The sequence below is a fragment of the Nestor notabilis genome, unplaced genomic scaffold (genome assembly GCF_000696875.1).
Source record: "Nestor notabilis isolate BGI_N333 unplaced genomic scaffold, ASM69687v1 scaffold24534, whole genome shotgun sequence".
Lineage (NCBI taxonomy): Eukaryota > Metazoa > Chordata > Aves > Psittaciformes > Psittacidae > Nestor > Nestor notabilis.
In genome coordinates, this window is record NW_009926379.1 from 17552 (window position 1) to 40731 (window position 23180).

Sequence of the window (23180 nt, forward strand, 5' to 3'; positions counted from 1 at the left end):
TCACTCAGCAATTACCATCAAGGGCAAAACAGGCTAGAGTTTTGGAAATTAGTTTATTACCCGTCAAATCAGAGTGTGATAGTGATACATAGAGTAAATGTGAGATACAGAGATGTTAGCAGGGAAGAAGCAGGGGACCATAACAGTGCTTGGGAGGCCAGTGAGGTTTGGGCATGATGCACATGACGAGGGCAAGGGGTAGAGCTGATTGCAAGGGGGAAGGGGTCCCAGATATGTATTTTTTAGGCGTGAACATACCAATTCATCTATATTAAAGCACCGCATGGGAATGTGTTGATGGAGTTTTTCTTAGAAAATCACCAGATGGCATACCTGCTTTATTTCCTGTCCTCCCATCAGTCCAGGGTTTCTGGGGTGTGTTTGCCGAGCCCAGGTTTAGACACAATGAAATGTGAGACCTGCTAGCACTGCGGAGTCTTTACAATCCTTGCCCTACTTGGGTATCTGCTATGTTGTTTCATTTTTTTAACCTTTAAAAAGTTTGACCTAAAGGAAGGGCAGACCTAATAATGTTTTATTGAACGCTGTATCTTGGGTTTCCTGATTGAGGAAACATAAGACGAGGGGCTTCCAGCTCAGTGAATGTTTGTAAGGAAGACATGATCTACCTTTGATGAAATCCAGGATGAAGTAGCTTTCTAATAATGTTGAAGGCTGGAGAAAGAGCACACAAAAAGAGAAGAAATTGCAGGTGGGTTGGGTTTTTTTTACTTTTCTGGTCCCAGAAAGAAGTAATGATTCAAGATTGATGGTCTTCAAAGGTCAGTGCAGTGACAGTGTGTCAAAAGGTGTCTTAATTTTCTCAGCTTCCCTCACATCTCAGCCCATGGGCCTGGAGCATGTATCAGTAACTGGCAAACCTTTGCTCTGCTGAGACCGACAGCAACTTCCCCCACCCGGGAACAAGCAGAAGATGTCAGTGCTGCCCGGTCTGGTGACATGTAGTGCTGGCAGGGGACAGGAGCAGCGCCGGGGGTCTCAGCTTGTGGCCCCCATGTCGAGAAGGGCTGCCCTGGTGCTGGAGCAGCAGTTCAGCAGTGCCAGCAGTCACCAAAGCAAAGCAAGAACTGCTTTGGTAGTGTCTGGGGTGTGGGAATGGGGAGTGCTTCAGGCAGGGCACGAGACTTTCATGGCTGGGATGTTTCCTCGCTGGATGAACTCCAAGGCCTGGGGCTGTCCCATCGGCAGCCACATGCAAGGCTGAAAGGCGAGCACCATATGTCAGGAGGTGAAATGAAGTGCTTTGGCCTGGAAACGTGTGCAGAAAGGGAGCATTCATCACAACAGTGTGAGAGGCAGGACAGTCTGCAAGCATTAAAAAGAGCTGACAGCAACCAGCACAAACCACTTGCAAGCCCATTCATAGACACAAACACCATCTGAGTTTCTGGGGCTTGTACAGCAGTAGGAACTGCCCTAAGCATGGATAAACCAGGGCTGCGTGGCTGCTGTCATGCATCTCTCTAATGGTGTTATCTGGTTTGGGATGGATACATGCTTTGACTGTTTTATCCAGGTGTGGGCTATCACTGCTTAAACCAAGGTCTGTATAAAGCACAAGGAAAACTTCAGAGCCCTTTTCTGAATCAAAGCATTGGATATGTCTGTGACAGGCCTTGAAGCCTGATGTTTTGGGGATTTTTCCTCTTTAGCTTTCCCTTAAGCATACTAGAGGACAGGACAGCACAAAAAGCTGCGTAACCTCATGATGTGATAATGACAGCTTCTGGTTTTCCCTCCGTTCTGTGTTTTACAGCCGTGAGCGCTGAGGGTGTGTTCCACCTGCCTGGCTCTGGTTGTGTACAGCGTAGTTGGCTCTGCCTTGGGCTCCTCCGTCATCAGTGGGACACAACGCTGTGATGAAGGGGGTGGTCAGAGGTCTGCTTTAGGAAGGCAAGATCTCCACGTCAGGGGTCCCAGCAATGGCAGCAAGTGAGAGAAGCTGATGCAGCAGAGATGACCCATCATTAGCCTCTGGGCAAGGGATGATGCAGTACATGACAGCCTGTAAATATCGGAAAAGGCTGAGCTGTCGAGGCAGCCCTTCCCTGTGCATCCTTCCTTCGATCAGCCACATCTCTGCATATTCAGACTCTGAGCTTGAAACCAGTTAAAAATCAGCAACCCACGAAGTCAGAGATGCTTGAGGGAGGGGGCAAAAGCGAGGGTTGGCTTCATCTCATTGTGCTTGTCACAGCTGGTTTTGGATAAAATGGATCCGAGGCTCAGAGAGGCCACCCTGACCCTTCAGCCCCTCAAGGGACTGTGGGGAGGAGAGGGTCCAGCCCTCCAAAGAGCAGCTGCTGACGATTCTCCCACAGCTCCCTACATTTGGGCAGAATCTCTCCTGTAGTCACTTTTTAGAGGCAAACCTTGTCTTTTCTTTCTTTCCTTTGCTTATGCTTGTTTTTCTATACCACTCCAGATGTCTCACATGGAGCACTGTGGGCTCTGCAGTTGCCAGTTCTTTTCTTCTTTGCCTGCTGAGGATCCGGAGTGGGGCTGTGCCACCCTTTCAGCACAGGCTGTAGTTGTCATACCGTTTCCAAGACAAATCTTCATTTTTGGAGGGGCCATAAGAAGGGCAGGCTTTGCTGTAGAAGTCTGCCAATGAAGTGGGACTGCTGCTCTCTTGCTCCATGTGTGCTGGCTGTTGCAGATAAATAAAGCTGCTCTGGGTGGTGAATCTTGTCTCAGGGGGGCTCTAAAAGTCCAAAGGCTTGCGGTCTCTCTCCTCTGACTGCCAGGATATATGAAATGTTTTTTGTACGTCTCCAGGACATGTATTGATCATATCCATCTACCTCTCTGCCAGTGTTTGTCTTGATGATTTCCTTGTAATTTTCCACTTTGCCACTGAATTATATGCTCATGGTCTGAATGGAAACATTATAGTGGAAAGGTGAGCGGGCAAGACTGGGGAGAGACTGTGCATTGCAGGAAGTGCTCTGGGTTTCCTTAGACCTTTCCGGTGTATCATCTAGCTCTTGCACCTATTGGGCCTGACCCCAGGTCACACTGGACACAGAATTAGACTGGAGTGGTGGTTTTAGGAATTGCTTCGTTAATCATATAGAACCATACAGGGCTCACTTCCACAGCCTATTGGGGCAAGAGGTAGATTAGAAGATGCATGTAGTGATGGTGAGTGGCAGAAACAGTATGTGTTCCTGCTGCCTTTTTTTCAGACCAGCACTATCTCGATCTTCCATCTGCCCTTATCCCTCCTGCTTTTAAAGAAAACAAACCTAAAACCCAAACCAAACAAGAGACCAACATTGATTGTTCCCTTGATTGCGTGAGGCGAGAGGGACAGAGAGGGATAAAAAGCATGTCTTGAAAATAAAGAATCAAGGTTTGCCCTTGGGTGGAGGTGGGCATTAGTCACACCACAGCGTGTGCTCTGTTAAATAAAGTTCATGAAAAGGTTTGCAGAGGACTCTCCATGAAGAGTTGTCGTCTTTGTGAAGAAGAAGAAGAAGAATTCTTCACAAGCAGAATTCCAGCTGGCACTGCTGCAACCTGAGGTGCATCTGCAGCATGTCTTTGTGAGAACGTTCCATCCCCTCTGCACAGAGCCAAGCTTGCTGGGGGTTTAGACCTCCCCACTGAACTGAGGGATTTCCGTAAATCCATGTAAATCAGAGCTCTATTAAGAAGCAGAAGGGGAATAAACTGCCAAGAGGCTTTGTTCCTCTTTTCAAAGTCTGTGTGTACCATAAATTGGATAGGCCCCCCTGAGATGCGAGGAAACCAAACTCTTAAAACACATAATAAAGGGTTAGTAATTGTTTCAAACAGCCGACTAAAAATGCTTTTTATTACCAGGCTTGAGTTCTCTTTCAGATGTGAAGCTGCTTGTTCACTTTGGCAGTGAAGGCTGCTTTTACGCCTCCCTAGAGACAGTGGTAAAACTTTCAGCAGCTCCGGCACAGAAACCAGCCCTTTGTCGAACTGGAAGCGAGAAACCAGAAGTTGTTCTGCGGGTTTCCGAGTGCCCCACAGCTCGCTTTCAGACTTTGCTGCTTAATCTGCGCCCTCTGAAAAAGCTTTTGTTAGGGAGAAGAGCGACAGAGGTGAAGATAGTGTTGTGTGAGGATGGTACCAGCCTCAGCAGAGGTGTTTGGTGCCTGTGGGTAGGTAAGCTACTGGGTGACTTTTTTGACATTCAGCTGTTAGCTGGTGGGATATGAGAGGAGGGAATTTGCACTTTTCAGTCAGTTGTACTGCAAGATGGAGAGGAGCTGGATTTATTCCTATCGCCACAGTGGGCAGGAGAGCAGAAATCTCTACTGATCCTGTCCCAAAGGTGTGACAGAAATGCCAGTGCCTGCCATGGGTGGTCAGGGGGAGAAGGGAGGCTTAGGGTCAGAGGTAGAGGGACATGATGGGTTTCCTGGGCAGTGCTACACTCCGGTGTGCTCGGAGTGGGAGCCAGGTGGGGGCATGTCTTCCCCACAGCTCTGGGAAGTGTGGGAGAAGGAAGGGGATGAGCTGGGAAGTGCTTTTGTCTACCTGGTCCTTCTCTCTTTATCCTCTCTTTTTTTTGTTTCTTCTTTTCCCTGCATCCCTCCCGCGGTATCATTCTTCAGAGCATCTAGTTTGTATCCTCCCTCCTCCTGGTATTTCCCTTAGGTGACTCTGATTATCCAGCAACTCTGCTGAATGCAGTAGGAAGGTTTGGGGGAATTCAGGAAGCGTTTGCAGAGCTGGCACTCAGGGCTGGCCCTTTGTGTATCACCTTTTGACACGCCATGAGAATGAGTTATGTGAGTACAGTCTTAAAGGAGGCGTGTCAGCATCAGGTGATGATCAGCAGATGGTGCAGGCATCACCCCTACTGTGGCCACTGCTCGGTGTCATCATATGGCACACCATGGCTTCCCCCATGTCCTGCTGCTGTGGGAGCTTATACCTACCTTGTGGCATGGCAGCCTCTGCTTGTGCATCTTTGTGATCCCAGAGCCCACTGGTGTCCTCCTGTGTCTGGGGAGAAAGCTTCTGCGCAGACAGAGGTCACTTGTATAGCCTAGGGAAAGCTCACTTGCCAGAGTAATGCACTGCAAGGGATGCTTGTATTCCTGAAACTTTGGCATTTAGAAGGATGGGAAGTCAAGCAGCAGGTTTTTGTGGTTCAGGCAGTTTTTGCAGCAAAATCCAGGAGGTGTGAGGTGGCAGCAGTTATTGTTGGCTTTTGGTAAGAGTGATAGAGTTGGCCCCCTTTATTAGTGTGCTGTAGGAGAGGAGATCCTGTTCCTGCAGATGGTACACTGCATCCTCCTCTGTTAGTCTGCAGCGGTTAGTCCTAGATGTTTGTCCTCCAGTGGCAGTCTTAATGCATCCTCAGATGCTGGAAATTAATTTTCTCTGTCCCTCCCTCTGGAATTAGCAAAAATCTTGACACTTCCTTCTGCCAACACACGGCACTGATAAATATCTTCAGGATCACTGTGTACTGAATTTGGATGCCTTCTGGTAGCTCCTGACGACTTTCTCCTCTTCTTTGCAGATCACAGGTGTTATCCTTCTCGCAGTCGGCGTTTGGGGCAAGCTCACCCTTGGCACGTACATCTCTCTCATCGCTGAGAACTCCACCAATGCCCCCTATGTGCTCATTGGAACGGGTACCACAATCATTGTCTTTGGGCTTTTCGGCTGCTTTGCCACTTGTCGTGGCAGCCCATGGATGCTGAAACTGGTAAGTTTGCCAAAGTGCCTTAAGCAAGAGGGGAAGACGTTTTGTTGATGTATCAGGATTCCCCCCACCCCCTGCCAAGCTTCACCAGATGTTAACATGGGTTTCTAGGCACATAAGCTAGATTTTATTGATCTTAATGTTCAACATGTGTGTCTTTTGGACAAAGAAGGGGAAAAAAATCTTTGCCAAAACCAGTTGTTGATTGAGTATGAATGAATTTTGCTACCACAGGGTGTACAGGCCCATGTGTTGTTGGGAGCAGGGCAAAATGCTGCTGATGAATTAGTCTGTGAGTAATTCTGCAATTGTCCTGGTTTTCTGTGAGCCAGCTATATAGGTATATTTACAATCTTAAAAATGTCCAAAGCATCATAAATGTGAAATTAAAGTATATTTTACGTGAAATTCATTTGAAGTATATTTTAAAGGGGTCATTTTAATACTCTGATGTGAAATCTATGGAAAAATAGTTGGTACCTTCTGAAAGCAGACCAGCCTTTCTTTTTCTCCCAATATTCACTTGAATAAAGACAGCCTCAGAAAATAAAGCTCTATGCGATATGTTTGTCCTCATCAAAAAAGCAACATGAGCGTGAGGTATACTAAGCAGAGGTACAGCAGCTGTCTCTCAGACCAGTTTAACTTCTCTCTAAGTTTCTGTGTCCTGGGTTTTCCAGCCTACATTAAAATGGAAAATAACTAGAGGTTAAACAAGCCTATGTGGTAAACTGTGTTTCTAAGAATATTCAGGAGCAAAAGCCTACATGTGCAACAATTTGAAGGGTGGAAATAGTACTTATGAGACACTGAGATATTGGAAAAGGGCTGGACAGTACAATGCAGCTCCTGGTACAGTATTTTAGGGCTGATTTTCTAAGGAGATGGGACAATTCTTCTCCAATTTGAACTGGATTTTTAAAAAGGACATCTTAAATAGAGTTTATTTCCTTAGCTGCTGGCAGGGGAGAGGTACAGCTGCAGATGTATGCTGGTGGCCAGTCAGCATGAACCTAACACTGTTGTAGGTGCATTGCTGCCATCTCTTGCTGGCAATGTGTTGTCAAGGCACATGCAGAGGCTTGTCAGAGTTACTGCAGTCCAGTTGGGAAAGGGATAAAGGTGAATGATTATATAAATCCATAGGAAATCAGGCTCTGCTAGTTGCTCTCTAAGTGATGTAACTTTTTTAAAGGTAAGGCACTAACAGTGGCATGTGCTGTTTCAAGCACATGGTTTTATTTTCATTGTACACATAAGAAATATTTAACAACATTCTTTCTCTCCTGAACAGAATACAGGCAGTAATTTGACAGCTGCATTAATTGGAGGAAATTATTCTTCTAGTTCTGCCTTCACTGTTACCCTCTCTTCCCCAACAACCTTCCATTAAAAAGTATTCCTCTTTCCACTAGATCCTGCTAGGACTGAATTTCATTCAAAATGTTTCCTTTTAGGTTGTTATTTAGCAAGTGGAGAAACCAAGGTAATTTTCCTTCCAGAAGATTAAGCCCCAACTTCAAATTTTACCATCCCACTTTGCATTGTTTTCTTTGCTTTCTTTATTTCTGCTTAGATGTATTTTTAATAGTTTGGGAGTGTCTATATTGAAAGTACTGTTCTCAAGGCTTATTTAGCTCTGGATCCAAATGCTTCTCCTAAAGCCAAACATGGGCCTTGGCTCAGCAAAGTATTTGAGGCATCTGTCTAGTATTACCGAAAGAATATTTCTGGAGAAGTCAGTAATTCAGTTCATTTATTGAAGAAACTTCAGGAACTGGGCAGTAAATCCCAGTCTAGCAATGAAACAGATAAACATGAAGCAAAACACCTGGAGAAGCCTATTTACTTTAGCAGAGTGCCATGCAAACACAAAGGGTCTGTTTGTATTCCTTACTGCACCATAAAAACTTGAGTGACTTGGATCCATCTCTGGCATGTGTGTTTTAATTTACCTGAGAATGCTAGGAAATGTGGGAACAGAAATGTCAGAAAAGCCAATAATTAGACACTACATATCATTTGTGAGGTGTACAAACACATATTCAGGCAATAACGTATGTGGCAATAACCTATGTATCGCCTCCAAGATACCTTTGGTTTCTTACCATCTTTAACGGGTATCTAGAGCAGAAAGATAAATTTTATGTGATAACTGAGCAGTGTAAGTGTGCTGAGACAAAAGCCTGTCATGTTCTGATTTCTCTTGCCTCCTTCCTTTGCAGTATGCCATGTTCTTGTCCCTGGTGTTCCTGGCTGAGCTAGTGGCTGGCATTTCAGGGTTTGTGTTTCGCCATGAGGTAGGTGGAAATGTGCTGAGTTGGCATATGGCAGTGTCTCCCTGGGCAGGAGCTGCTGAGAAGTTCTCTGAAGCGTGGAGAATGTGTAGGTCGCTGAGCTCGGCAGCTCCATACTCATCTGCAGGGATGCGGCTGTTGTGCAACAATAACATGTACAGCTCTTAAAAACTGATGCGATTCCAAATGAAGGGATTTAGCCAAAGCTCTTGGCGTCAGCTGCCTGATAATTTACTCTGGAGCTATCATTTACTATGTGTCCATCATGTAAGATCTTCTTTACTCTTTTACATATGCTGAGGGCTGCAAAATAGATTAAATACTTTTCTTAAACAGCTTCTTCAGCCAGGCAAGTACTTGTTTATATAAGGCAGAGAGCACTTCTGCATCAGACCAGACTCGATGTTTTCTAAATCTTCTTCTTTTGCTGGGGGGTGCGGGGAGAGAGTGGGATGGGATTTTGTTTCTATCCTGAGAATAAGGAGAGATTAGAAATAGAGTGAGATAGGAAATGGGTCAGGAAGAAGCTTTAAAAAAGCATGATGGTCTAGATTTGTAGTACCTCTTGTGCTTTATCCACTGTAATCAGGTCTATCTCGGGCTACATGCCATTAGTGCTGAACCAGAAGAACCCCAGAGACCCTCCTTGTCTCTTCTCTTTGTGTTGTCTGGTTTTCTGGTCTCTTCTTTTGGCATGAGATTTCCATTGCTATAGGCTTTTGTGATGTCTACCCTTGCAAGTGGTGGATAGATTTTAATTTGGTCCTGAAATACCTGTCCATCTGCTAAGGATTTCCATTTCATCTGGCCTAACCTGTAGCAACCTCAGTGTCAGGCTGCTGCTCCCCTTTGGAAGAGGCAGTCTCTTGTGAAGGTCATAGCTGTGCGGGTTGCCCAAATCATCTGCTACCCAGGCCCTTACCACCCGGTCAAAATGCCTTTCCCAGTGATGTGCCTGACCTTCTCCAGCTGAGAGACCTCTCATTCCTTACCCAAATGCCTTTGGTGCTGGGGACAAGGGCTGCCATCTGCTCAGGGGATTCGTGTCATCTTTTGGTGCCTCTGGTTTCTGTCACCAAGGCATTTGCACAGGCTTCAGCTCCTTCTAGGCATCCATGAGCAGAGAACGGCACACAGTCTCATTCAGACTTAGTACTAGAAGAAAGTGTTTGGGGGAAAAAACATCAAAGGTTATCTTTCTTATAGGTTAAGTAATTTTCTGTGTTGCTTTTTAAATGTAACTGTTTGCTGGGGTAGTTTTCTTTCTATGTCAAATAGACCCCACTTGAAAAATAGCATGAATGACTCCTAAGAGCTAAGAGGGAGCTCTGCCAGCTCTGAAAACATGCTTAAAAACAAGGGGGAAAGGCTAGTTTGGGTGCCTTGTTAGGTTTGGAAATGTATTTGCTTCCTGTGAAAACTACTTCAAGTGTTACACTTTTCATTGCTCACATGGACTGTTTTTTCCTCATCTGGATAGATCAAGGATACTTTCCTCAGGACATACACTGAAGCAATCCAGAATTACAACAAGAATGATGAGCGGAGCCATGCAGTGGATAACGTACAGGAAAGTGTAAGTCTAAAATTGGATATTAAAAATTAATAGAGCAAAGCATGCATTCAGATTTGATCACAGAACATGAAATGTGGATGGCTCAATCTGCAAGCTGTATATTGCATGCAAAATTAGAGGCTGGCAAAACTGATCTAAAGAAAGAGTAGTTCAACTGGTATGCTTATCCAAGATGCCTAAGTTATCTAATGAAGATAGGGCCTGTCCCACATGCTTGTTGTTAGTCCCTGCTCTAAAATTATGTTTAGGGACCAGTTTTATCCCTTAAGAACACACCTTGTTCTTAATGGAATCTGTCAATAGGATTAAGAAATGTAGATTTGAGCTGGATGAGACAGTATTCTATAATTTAGCCTTCTGTATCACTGCTAAACTGCAGCAGTTCTCTTCACAAGTACAGTGAAAGGCTAGCAAAGGATTTTCTCCAGAGGAAAAAGGGGTGCACAAATGTTCTGCTGAGGTTGGAGATGCCAACCACAAGGAACGAAGCCTACCAACTACAACACAGAGTTGTAAAATTCCTCTTTAAATTCCTACTGAAAACCATACCTACTGAAAACCATACCACAATACATTCTGTGAGCCAGTTTGCTTTTCATATGATTATAACTTGCTGAATGGCTGAAATTGCAATGTAATTGTATTGACAACTTCTAGATCTTTAGAAATTACAGCTATTAGGTTGGACCCCCGAGTGTGTTTGAAACTGCCTCTAACCTGGCTTCTCTGGGTTAGCAGATTACTGCACTGCTCTAAACTGAGTATATTTGGCTGTCGAATTGTCTGTTTGCCTAATTTTAACATGTATTTTGAACTTCTGATTCCTTGGAGTTGGTTAAACTAAATAGTTTTGAATAATTATTCAGTGTTTCTGTCATAGCAAAATGTTCATTTCATTTATTTTTACAGGAACTGTATTTATAAGCCCTTTTCATGCAGAAAACTCAACACATTGTACATATCTTTGAGTGACTGTCTTCTCTTCTAGCTTAGTATCTAGAGCAGAATATCCTTCCCAACTTTTTTCAGCTGATTATGAAATCACTCTATGAACATATGGTCTCCTTCTATATGTGGCTCTCTGAGTTTTCCTGGAAATTATTTTGTTGAGTTAGAGAGGCTTGTTTCACCTTAGCCATTTGTACTGGTTTGGCCCTGCATGTGTTACATCTAATTCTGTGTAATGCTTTGGATGTTTTAAAGTCTTTTTTTTTTTTTTTTTTTTTTTGTTTGGTTGTTTTTAAATTTTTTTTTTTTTTTTTTTTTTTTTTTTTTAACTGCTTTGGGAGGCTCTGTCTTGAATTTCCAGGATCATCTTTAATTGAATAAATAAGCAAAGGAAACAAAAAAACCAAAACCAAAACCCAACAGACCTTCAAAGAATAGCTCTGCTCATAAAATACCTTTTTTCCAGGAGGTTTTCTGCTCCTGTCTTCTGTAAATGGCATTCAGATGCTTCTGTGATAAATGGGGCAAGGGTAGTATCTACTTTTCAGAACTGGAGGCAACCTGTCTTTGTTTTGATTATAAGCTTATTAAGAGGACAGTGACAATTCTGTCCTAGTTTTAATCCTAGTTTGCTGGTTTGTTTTAAGTCTGCATCTTATTCCTCCTAGCTGAGCTGCTGTGGCATTCAGAGCTACACCAACTGGAGCACCAGCCCTTACTTCTTCAAATACGGCATCCCTACAAGCTGTTGCATGAACTCCAGTGACTGTAACACTCAGGATCTGCGCAACATGACCGTGGCTGCCACTAAAGTAAACCAGAAGGTACCAGTAGCATTGTGCCAGAAGCAGTTGTTATGAAACCATCCAGTACATGACTGGAGCATATGGCTGCTTACAATTGCATTTCTTTTCAAATAGTTGATTGATAACGTGTGTTTTGGGCTGGAGTGATGGTAAGAAGCTTTGCCTCCTGCTTGCTTTCAAATGCTTTAAGCTGAACAGGTGAGCAACATTTCTGATGAGGAGGGCTTTTTTCCCTCACCACAGCACTGCACACAGAGGCAGCGCTGGCCAGGCACAGGACCAGGAGTGGCATGTACGCTCAACTGCCCTTGAGGGTTAGGTTGGTCAGCGCTTCTCTGCTCCCCTAAAATGCTATGGGGTTTTGCTGAGGATAAAGATGTAGCTGGGTGGAGGGAAGGACAGGGTTTACTCTTGTTTGTGTTCAAACAGTAATTTCAGTGCCAGAGAAAAAACATGAGTGACTGACAAGCATGGTGGTTGGCTGTACGTTTACAATGATTTAAAATCTTTAAACATGTGCTGGTGTAAGCTTAGCACAGCCAAACTGACACCCCTCCTGGGGTCACCAGAAGGAGCAGTTTGGGAAGAGGACAGAATTGAGTTGGGAAAGCAGATTGGGAAAACAGGGAGAAAAGGAATAATTGGAGAATTAAAACACAGAAAACACAAAGAAAGGGAGGAATACAGAAAAAACAATGCAGCATATATAGCAGACACTGCACTGCAGAAATACAACTCAAATTATTGCTTTAAGTGTTAGTGCACCATCAGTTATTTCTTACTCACTTGAGATTTGCAAGAGGCAACAGTTTGTTGGTAAAGGAATGATATCGTGGCCAAATCACCATGCTGAGTTGCAGCATAGCTTAGCCAGACTTGAGGATTATTTTCTCTTCTGTTTTTGTTTTCAGACTTGAATTTAAAAAAATAAATAAAAGTCCTAAGTAGGTAACAGAGGAAATATGGAAATACCCCTCTGTCTTCTGTTTCTGTCTTTCTCAACTCAGTCACCTGTGAATCAGAAGGTTGGAGTGGTAGCTGAGCACAACCTGGAACATCTTTCTTTGAAAACCAGTCAAGTGGACAACATCTTCTAGCATGTACTTCAAAAAGATGCCAGCAGATTATTTTCCACTAAGCTTTTCTTTTCTGTAATAGTTTAATAGAAGCCACTTGTTCCAGGTGTGTGGAACATTAGTGGTGTCCCATCTGTTAAGAAACTCACAGTCGCCACCAACAAAGTAATCTTGCTGGGCTTCATGAGTACAAAGGATGAGCTACTCCACTCAGTTGCTCTTTGTGAACTTGTAGTAACTTTCTGGTTTTGTAAAGGTGGGAAGAAGGTGAGAGGCAGCACGGGGTGTGTCTCAGGGATCTACAATACAACCAGCATCCACAGCAGGCAGAGTGCCTCCTGGGCTGCCCATCCTGAGCCCCTGCCTCTGTCCACCTTCCCAACGGGAATGCTTTCTAGTGTGACTGGTACTGTACCAGCAGGTCACACCTTTTCAGTTTGGGATGTCCATGCACTCTGAAACTTTCCTGGCTGCATAACTGAGCAGGTGGCATTTGTGTACCCAGCACCAATCTGGTAGTTCCCCAAAGGGCTAGGCTTGCTCTGTGTGCTCTGCATGCACAGAGAAATCCCTGTTCATTTGTGAGTTCCTCCGGGCAAAGGATGCCTGCTAAATTGTAAGAAGTGTCTGAGGGTTGAATGAGCTTGTGTTAGTCCAGGGCTAATAACTCACTTTCAGCCATGCTTGCTTCTTGCTTTCCTGTCAAGTGCACAAGCCACCTGACAGAAAAGTACTGCTGATTCCTCAGGAAGCAGTTGACTTGATTACTTGATGGAACTACCTAAGGGAAGTTTGGATATCCTGCGATATTGTGTATATTTTCTGAGATAGATAGCCACTTGTAATCAAAGGTTATAAAGATTTCTGTTTAACAGTCGTGAGATCCCAGAGCTGTCCCAAACATTTGAGCAAGGTGAGATGTTTTTGAAAGGGGCATGAGAATAAAAAGCAAGCAGGAGGAAATGTTGTGTGACTCTGTGCTTTGAGTTCAGGTAGGAAGCAAATATCATTGCCTCTGACACAAGGACCCTGCTCATCTTGGAAATAGGCAGTTTGCTCTCTGTGTGTTGGAGAAAAAGGAAAAGATATATTGTCTATGTTGTGAAAGACCTTTCTTACCATTTCTGTGGATGAGTATATTTGGAATATACAAGTTTTTGGAGAATCTTGCAAAACTATCAGTAAAACAAGTTCTTTATGAGCTAATCAAATTACTAGCTCTTTATGAGCACCAATGATGAATTAAACTGGTGATCTAATTACAGGAGTGAAAAACAACATTTCTGGTTTTAATTTGTCAATTCTGCCACTAACTTGCTTAGTGACCTTGGGTAAATCATTTAGTCTCTCTGTCTGTTTCTTCATCTCAGATGAGACTAATACCTAACTTGAAGGGCTGTCATTAGGATTAGCTAATTAATGTTCATATAGTGCTTTTAATCTTCAGAGCCTATTACCAACAAACCTCAAGAACTGCTTCTCTCCAAAATCTTAATAAAATAACAGATGTGTGGAGTCGAGAATGATTGGATACTTGCTAAATTGTCACTTCTGTCCTCTGGATCAGCACCCAGTTGTGTGCAAATGGTACTTCACATACTTCTGTACTGTGTATGCAGCTCTTGGGTGCTTCTTGCACTCTCACTCTGTGCACAGAAAGGATTGAGCAATTAAGCCATACTTATGCAGTGTACTTCAGGAAACAGACTATTGTGATTTGGGAAAACAGTCTTCAAATGAGGAGAGTGATCAAAACTCTCTCACTTGCATGTTTTTTTAACGAGATATTCTGTCTCCCTCCAATTACCATTAGTCATTGCATCTCTTGAAGGCTGTTGAACAGAACAGATTTCAGAAGAGCTGGGGGAACATTAAGCTGTGTCAGACAGACTGAAAATACTGCTTGAGAAACCTAATCTCATTTCATAACATACACAAGTATAGTTGCTTGATGTGTTAAATAAGCATGCTTGAATCTGACATACTATACACTGTTGTAAGATGCAATAAAGGATTGATATGTACACTTTAAACATTTCAGAAATGAATTACATCTGTGCTGGTCCTCAGCTACTGTTAGGTTTACCCCTTCATTACTCTCAGGATTAAATAAAATGTCTTCTTATACTATAAAAGAGAATAAAGAAATGGTACAATTTAATTCACAAATGGCCTGGTTCTAACAGAGGACATTGTCCTTCTCACTGTTATTTTTCACAAGCATTTAATGCTTTGAGGTCATGTCAAGAGTTCCTACAGTGTTTGCGAAAGAGAGGGGTGTGTGGATGGAAGGACAATGTGGAGACACTTCTCTTACAGAACAGGAGTCCAAAATGGAAAAAGGAACTCACTGTTACTTCTGTTTTTTCGAACTTCTGATAAAGTGGATAAATTTACAGTATTGCATAAAATGCCTTGAGACTGGCCTTAAGCTGAAAGTGGTGATGGTCATTTGAGAAGGTGTGACAAAAGGGGCTGAGAGGTGGCTTTGGACTGAGTGGGTTGGTAATGAAAGAAAAAAAGATGTCATCTTTCTTCTTTTTTTCTTCAGGTATTGCATTGCTTGTTTAGATTCATTTAGACACCACAGATGAGGAAAACTAATTTCAAATGCTTTTTTGAGGGGCAGAGTAGGTGAGGGGAGAAACTTGGTGAAAATTATCATACTGAGGAGAATATCTCAAAAAGCCTATCCAAGAGAAGAGCAGAAACGTGTATGAATCTGCTGGCCCCAGAGTGGGCTGTGAATTGAGGCAAGAGGAAGCAAGTCAGCTGATGGAGTCAGGGTCTGAGCTAGAGGGAGAAAACTGAGTTTGGGGAACAGGACAAGGAATTTTATGTCCAAGGGCAAACGAATGAAGAAACTTCATACAAACCCCTTGATAACTTTATTACATGGTTTAAAGTTGTATACTACTCAATACCTTGCCTGGTGTCCTTTGACAGGCGAAGGCAAGCAGAATGCCTCACTGGATGCCTGAAGTGTGCTTGTATTGAATATCTGGAGTATTAAGAAATCTGCATCACTTATTCATTTTTGACACCCTTACTGTATTATAACTTTGCCTTATATTGTTACTGGTTTGCTTTCAGGTCAAAGCTATTTTAATGTTTTTTAAAACAGTGTGAACTGACTTTCTTTACTAAGACCCTATAAAAATGAGTGTAATGTCACAATTAGCTTTTAATAGTACTGAAATACATTTGTTTCTAAAAAGGACTGGTGTTGCCACCACTTTCCATCATTCACTCAGAATTGCTATTAAATAAAAAGGTGACACTGTTGGAAATTACAGCAGAAATATTGTCTAGCCCTAGTCCATTTAAAATGAGATATTTGTATGTATGCATTTGTGGCAGGGAAAGTCGATACAAGGAATCATTATGTTTGTTTTCCAGGGCTGTTATGACTTGGTGACCAGTTTTATGGAGACAAATATGGGAATCATAGCTGGAGTGGCTTTTGGGATTGCGTTCTCACAGGTAAGTGCATAAATTCCTCCCTTCCCCCTGTTTTTTCCCCTCTCTTTTTTTCTTTCCCTGGACTTCAAGGAAGGAGGCATTATGGAAAGGGACTGAACTCAGCATGCTCATTAGTCCTGAGGTCATCTGTTCATTGATTTTCTTTTTTTCAACTTAAATGAAGTTTCTCCTTGGGAATATCAGTTACGGTTGAGCTAATGACTAGCTCAAGGAAAACAACTTGTCCCTTCACTGGGTCAAATAGAGGTTAACCCAATAAAACATTGGCTTAAATGGAGCATAAACAGCTAAGAAGACAAATAGCTTATCCATTGTATGGATAAGCTTCTATCTTCTAAGCATTCTTATTTTATCTTAAAGGAGTCTAGTGTTCAAATAAGAGTGTACCTTCAGGCCTCCCCATCCTGGACCTGGAGCCTGGAGGGAGCACTTGGTTTTGATGACAGATAGTTTTATATTTTTCTCCCTTTTAGCACAGAATACTGAGCTGACATCCCCCAAATTAGATTATTAAATCAACTCCTTGCCTGGACCAAAAGGAGTTTGTCGTGGGAGGGAAAAGAGGAGAGCTAAGAAGGCATTTGCCACTCCCTGATATTCAAACTGCCTTTTCTTAGACAGGAGCTGGGGAAACTACAGGTCTGGTCAGAATCTTCTGGTCAAGAGGGGGCGGGTAAACACCTTTCAATAAGATGCTCCTTTACTTTAGTCGCTTTGTGTGTGATGGCAAAGAGTTTCCTCAAAACATGCAAAAAGAAGAGAGAGGGAAACACGCCAATGCAAAACTGTTTGCAAAGTGGTTAGGCAAAAGGCATGGCAACATCTATGATGCCTGAATCACTTCTACCTGAGAGGCAATCTGCCTTCCCTCTGCAGAGAGTACATAGTACAACTGCAAGTATCGTATTCAAAAACTATCATGCAACTTATGTTTGTTTCATTCACACAATATTAAAAATTTGGGTCCTGAGGCAACACTGAAAATACTAATGTGTCTGTTGAATGACTTATGTTTATCCAGTGGTTTGAGAAGATGAGGTGCTAGGAAAAATTATTTGACTTCTTAAACTTCATGAATTCAGTTAGCAAGTGGTAGGTTTACACTGTGCTGTGCTGAAAACAAGCAATTTGCCAGTGCTGTTGCTGGTGATGGGCAAGTGAAGTAATGGGAGGGCTGTGGTTGCCCTTTTGCCCCTGCTGCCCCATGTGGTCAGCCCGTGCTTGCCTGCGAGGTGTTTTAGTTACATCTCTCTGAAGTTTAATTTTCTCAGCAGTTACAGTGGCCTCCAGGTTTTCTCAGAACTGCCCCAAGACCATATAGAAAAGATATGCATAGAGCCATATCCTCTCAGTCAGCGTATGCATAACCCAACACCCTAACACTTTGGGCTTAGACCAGCTGACTGCCTTGCCTTGGGAAACCTGATGCCTTATATCCTATATGTTAGATGTGAGAAGCCCACGATTTGGCCTGTCAGCCTGTTTCATGAGGGTGTTCATCACACCACCAGCCACCCAGAGCATGGGTGTCAGGTCTTCAGGATCCAGAAGTGGTGAAACTGCCTCTCTGGAGCTGTTGGTATATAGAGCAGGGGGAATTTGTGGGTTTTATTTAATAAGCTGTTCTAGTTTTTGTTGAATGGTCATGGCTGTCTTGATACTCTTCTCCACTGTGATTATGACTTGATTACTGCTACAGGACTCTGAGCTGTTATTTCAGTTCAGTTTCTAGACAGCCAGAAGGCTATAAGGCATCTTTTAAAGTGCCTCACGTGAAACTATCCAAAAGAAAAATGGGATGAGTAGAATTTTACAGTTCGTATGCTGTTGGGGCAAACGCCTCAGGCAGGACCAATGCTACCTGAAAGTCTAATCAGTGTATTGTACATATGGTAGGCGAAGCATCATTTTGTCTTGCCTGAGCATTGTTTGCAGCTGGGAGGGAGACTGAAAGAAGGGTGCAGCTGGAACTGTTAGAACTTTGGCACATGTCTGGATGTTTACTCTAGGTCACTGGCTGGTTGTGAGCTCCATGCAGGAAGGTGGGTAGGCAGTATGGGCAGAGGGTGACCCCTGCAATGGAAGCCCTTTGGAACAAGGTGCCATCAGCATGACGGGCTGCAGGCAGCATGGGGGGGGAAGGTGCTGTGCCGCTGTGGCCCCAAGTGCAAACTGAAGCATACTTTGAAGTGGTGTTGGCAGCTCACTCTGTTTGATGGCAGCGTGTGCCCTGCTGCCAGCTGGGGATGTCACTCTCCTGCCTAAGCACAGGGCTCTGGCACTCCAAGTAGATACCCAGCTGCTTGGGGTGTTCACGAATGTGTAAAAAGGAGAAGAGAGGAGATGCAGGGCAGAAAAACGCAGCTCTCCTGGGGTGTGAAGAATAGAAGGCAGCCAGTTACAGTTTACTGCCTAATCTGTTTTGCTGGACACAATTAGGGGTGGTGTTTACAGATTGATTTCAGGTTAAAGGTGGCTGGCAGTCATGCCAGGCAGTGCTCCAGCTCTAGGCAAGGTTTTGCTGTTCCTACTGAGAATAGGTTTAATCTAAATAAAAGACAAATTAGAGCATGTTGCTCTTCTACAGTAAAGCACACTCAAGGGCCTTTCCTTCATGTGATTTGTTAGGTGTCGACTAGCATGGGGAATGTGCTGATTCCCAGAAATAGGGAAAGTTGATGTAATGGCATTGCACATCTTACAGGCCTGGCACACACCTCCCAGTCAGAGTCAGAGCTTTAAAAACCTGCTGTGTTGCTGACATTGTCTGCGCTGCTCCTCGGGTTTGAAATAATAACAATAACATACAGTTTGATTGGTTTTGGACTCAGACACCAATGCTGACTTCCAGCTGGAATAATTTCAGTTTAGCAGGTGCTCTTCAGAGCAGCAAAGTGATCACTGCCTTGTGCCCAACAGAGAATAAAATTATGCAAGCAGCATAGATGATGAAGAGTTTTGCCTCAATAAAACTGTAGTGCAGGCATTGACGTAAGGGATGTAAGAGACAGAGTCTGGAGGGATTTACAGATTGTGGTTGCAGTAAAGACCCTGAGTAGGGGAGTCTCAGCATAATGTTAAGGCCAAATCATTCCCTTTGTGTAGAAGGATTGAAAGCAAGGTGCTCCCACATGCTCAAAACAAGTTGGTGAGCATGCAGGGTTCCCATCATTTGAAGATACGTTCTCATGTGGCTATAGTTCCTCCCTACAGTGCAACATCCAGCTGCCTTCTTTACTGTCAACGTTAATGTGAGTAGCTCTGCCTGACTGTGGAAGCAGTTCTGATGCAGACATCATCCACCTTGTCTGCTGCAACTCCTGAGACTTGGCCCTAGTACAGGATTGCTCTTCCGTCATCCTTTGCACCAGGGTTAGGGAGTGAAATCCATATTGGGACCCAATATGTGACCTGAAATCTAATGTAAGACTAGGTTGCTTCTAAAGACTAATTAGGGGGCTCAGCCTGCTTTTAAAGGTGACTCTGTGCCCTTTTGAGATTCCCAGAACAGTTCTGGTGGATGCTGAAACAGGAAAGGGAGCAAATTTCTGGCAAATGAAGTGTGGCTGACCAGGAATGTGACATCTTAGAGACAGAAAATGGTTTATCTGTATTTGAGGTTCCCTTGCTTGATGTTGCTCTGGGCTGATGCCAACCCAAATCAAGCAATTGGCTGGTAGAGAAGATGTATATTTTGATGATGATTGTGTTAACAGGGAGCACTGATGGTCTCGGGGAAAGGGCACGCAATGCCAAGCATGAACTAGAAGGAGCCAGTTTGGAGGAGCAGCCAGCCAGCCAGGCATTATCCTATGCATGTTCTGTGGGGTCTGCGGGAGCTCCACTGCTGCCAAACGGTTGTGATCCCCCTTCTAAGCACTGCTCCCTTGTAATGCACTTTGCCCGCAGCAGAAGCGGACGGGCAGAGGGCATGGGCAAGGCAGCTGGAGCCACTCTGATAGCCCTTGCTTGGAGCCAGGAAGGCTGGTTGGTCTACAGAGACAGTCACCTCACCCTGATCACCAGGGATGAGCTGTAACAACGTGGATATGCTCATGAGTTAATTAATTGCCCAATCCAAATGAGAAAAGCAAGGTTGAATTATTTATAGTATATTAACGCTGTTGGCATTTGCAGGAAACGCTAACAAACTGCAATAGGCAAAATGTTGAAATGACTGAGTGCTTATTGACGGGTGGAAGCCAGGGATCTGTTTTCAATAATCTGAGTGACAGCCAAGGGAATAGTGGAAGACTTTTTTTTTATTTATTTCCAGATTGATAGCACTCATTTCTCTGGTGCTTCATCATTTGTAAAGAAAGCATAACCACCCTGGGGCATTAGGAAGCTTTTTCCCAGCACACTGTTAGTAAAGCTAAAGGGGCTGCTGGCTCTCGGTGGTGGCTGGTGACCCAGGTGAAGCCTGCAAGGGAAACGCAGCCCATAGCATGCTGTTACCCTGCTAGTTTATCCATCCATGTTTGACTTGGCCAGGCAATGAAAACGGGATGGAAAAGCAGCAAAAAGGCATGCTGCCTATCAAATAAATACACTCCAATCAAAGTCAAATAGCACATCCAACAAAAGATGGGAGATTTTAATGCCGGTTTTCTGATTACAGCAGTCCTTGAAACAGGGTGTAAATGTGTTGTACATAATAGCTCCAGAACACAAAATCTTTGCTTACCATGGCTTCTCTTTGCTTACCACGGCCTCTCCTTTGCAATGCCTTCGTTTAATTTAACTTATATTCTCTTCTACTTATGTTCTTGTCCGGAACAGTTGATCGGGATGCTGCTGGCATGCTGTCTGTCCCGGTTTATTACTGCTAACCAGTACGAGATGGTGTAACAAGGTGAGCTTTCCCCACTTTCCATGCGGTACGTATGCTATATACACCCCGGTGTATTAGCAAGGTTGTGCTGCTTCTGCTGAAGATAGCGCACAGGTGTTAGATGCTCAGCAGGTCCAACGAGAATTAAGTCTTCCCACAGGACTCTTTGCTTTGGGATTTTCATCCCAATATTCTGTCTGGTGGGGGGAAAAAAAAGGAGGAAATGTATTGTTGAATGTCTTGTCATTTCAGTTTTCTTCTTGAAAAGAGAGGGCACGATACCTGCCATGAACACTGTTAGCAACCAAAGCAACCTCCTTCTTTATCTTTACTCCCCACCCTGCTCTCTAGTCTTTCAGAAGCGTGAAGTCCAGAGCCTGTCTGAAGACCAGGAGCTGCAGAATTGGAGAAAGACTGAAATGAATGTTATAGCACACACTGTCTCTCGCACGCACGCACACCTACACCCCACGAGCAAGCACGTGCGCGCGCACACTCGCACCCCACCTCCCGAACTCTGTCCCATGCGTAGTGTAACCATTCTGTGAAGTACCGCGGTGCCACCGAGAGCAGCCGGGTCCCCTCGGCCTCCAGACCCAGACCCCATCCCCGCGGCTCGGCGTAGGACGGCACCGTATGTCTGTTCTTGGTCACACAGTAGTTGCATCGTAAGTTAACAAAGGTAATTCATTAACAGCAGTGATCAGGCTGTGCATGTAGTGACTGGAGGGCGTAATGAGCCTTTCACCATGGTTAATAAGTGTTGCACACATTCATATAAACTGGTATATGAAATATATACTCTTTTGGGTTTATCTTAATTTCTTGGTTTGTTTATTGCTTTACTAAGGTTTTCATCCTTTCCCCCTTCCCTGCGCCTGCCCCCCCTCCCCCAAAAACAAAGGAATCAGTAACATAACGTAAAGATACTTGAAAATGATGTTAAAATGTTGTGCTCGAAGGGAACCGTTATTCCTGATGTTCTTCTACATCTTTGATTCTTACTCAGTGTTGTATGCCTAGTGCGTATCCCGGTAGGCTTTGTCTAGTGCATTTTGCCTCTGAACCTGATCCTGTGTAATACTGTTATTAAGCTGTGTTGTTGCTTACTGTGAAGGCAGGAATTTTGCTCCCTTTATTTTTATTAGGTAGTTATGAACTAATTGAACTGTGCTGTACTGCGGCCTTCAGACTTTTTTCCTGTTCTTTCTATTTCTTTCTTTTTGCATTGAGATTGCAGCCACCAAATACATCATTGAATCAAATCGAAATAAAAACACACATATGCAAAAAAAAAAAAAAAAATCACAAAAAAACAACAGGCATATGAAATATTTTTGGGGGAAAGCAGAAGTTTAAAACCTTTTTAAAAAAATAGGACTTTTTTAATAATGCCTCTGTCTAGCATGCCAACGAGAATGCATTGATATTGTGAGTATTTGTGATATACGTATTAATAAATGGAACCATTACAGATTTCTAGCTGCTTCCTTTTTGTTCTTTAGTCATAACAAAACTCTGTCGAGGGGGGAGTGAACATGAAACACTAATGCACAGCTTGGAGTGACATGTCTTTATGCATATTTTAACAACTAACTTGCTTGTGACAGGAAAATGTTACTACCCTGGGAAAAAGAAAAGAGAGAAAGAGCTGGAGTTGTTTCAGAACTCCTAGAAAAACCCTCCACAGCTGGTTTCACCACGTGGCAAATACATACCCTCTGTGTTTCAGGTTTGCTTCTTGTGACTGATAATGATGTGCAATGTTTAATTATCCCGTCCTTAGTGCTGAGTGTGATTTTGGCCTTCAGCATTTCTCTCTGATTTTGGTGAGGGAGAGAAGAAGAGGGATTTGGGACTGAGGGGTGTGGGTAATGGAAAGGCAGGCACTTACCTCTTTCTCATTTGAATACATGAAGTGTTGAAGATCTCATGGAAAGCCCCTGAAAATGTAAACCTGGAAGTTTTGGACCAAGCCCTTACATTGGCAGCATAGACAGAGAAGAAGACTGGAGGAGGGAAGGCCTGTTATCTTCCAGCTGTGGAGCTACTGCACAGTGCCTGTGTCCACACAGCCCATCCAGCTGACCGAGCCCCAGCCCATCCTGCATCTGTCTGTCCATCCATCTGTGGCACCCACTCAGTTACTGCAGCCCTCTGTCCCAGGGATGCTGCCCTATGTGGTGCCTCCAGCATCAGCTCCTGATGACCCCTTGAGTGGTGCTGGTGCAATTGGTGTGCTCTCACCCACACCTATAAAAGAGCTTGCACAGACAAAAGCCTGCCAGCATATGCCAAGGTAGCATGTCTTAAAATCCCTGGTGGCCTCTTTGGCTTTATTCAGAGAACACTTCCAGAGCAAATAAAAGAAAAGAAACAGAGATTTATAAGGAAGAGAAGAGGAAGCTGGTCCACAAGTTTAAATCTGCCCTCAATAAATCTTC

At 43.8% G+C, this 23180-nt stretch overlaps 1 protein-coding gene across 1 annotated transcript; it reads left to right on the forward strand.

The window, feature by feature from the left end:
- Positions 1 to 5500: 5500 nt before the first annotated feature.
- On the forward strand, positions 5501 to 22215 carry TSPAN7 (tetraspanin 7; the record flags this gene model as incomplete). The annotated part of the gene is made up of 7 exons (XM_010013507.1): positions 5501 to 5719; positions 7942 to 8016; positions 9494 to 9589; positions 11206 to 11361; positions 15819 to 15902; positions 20685 to 20757; positions 21088 to 22215. Coding segments are annotated over 6 exons (699 nt in total), but the record flags the coding sequence as incomplete, so codon positions are not given.
- Between the last annotated feature and the right edge of the window lie 965 nt (positions 22216 to 23180).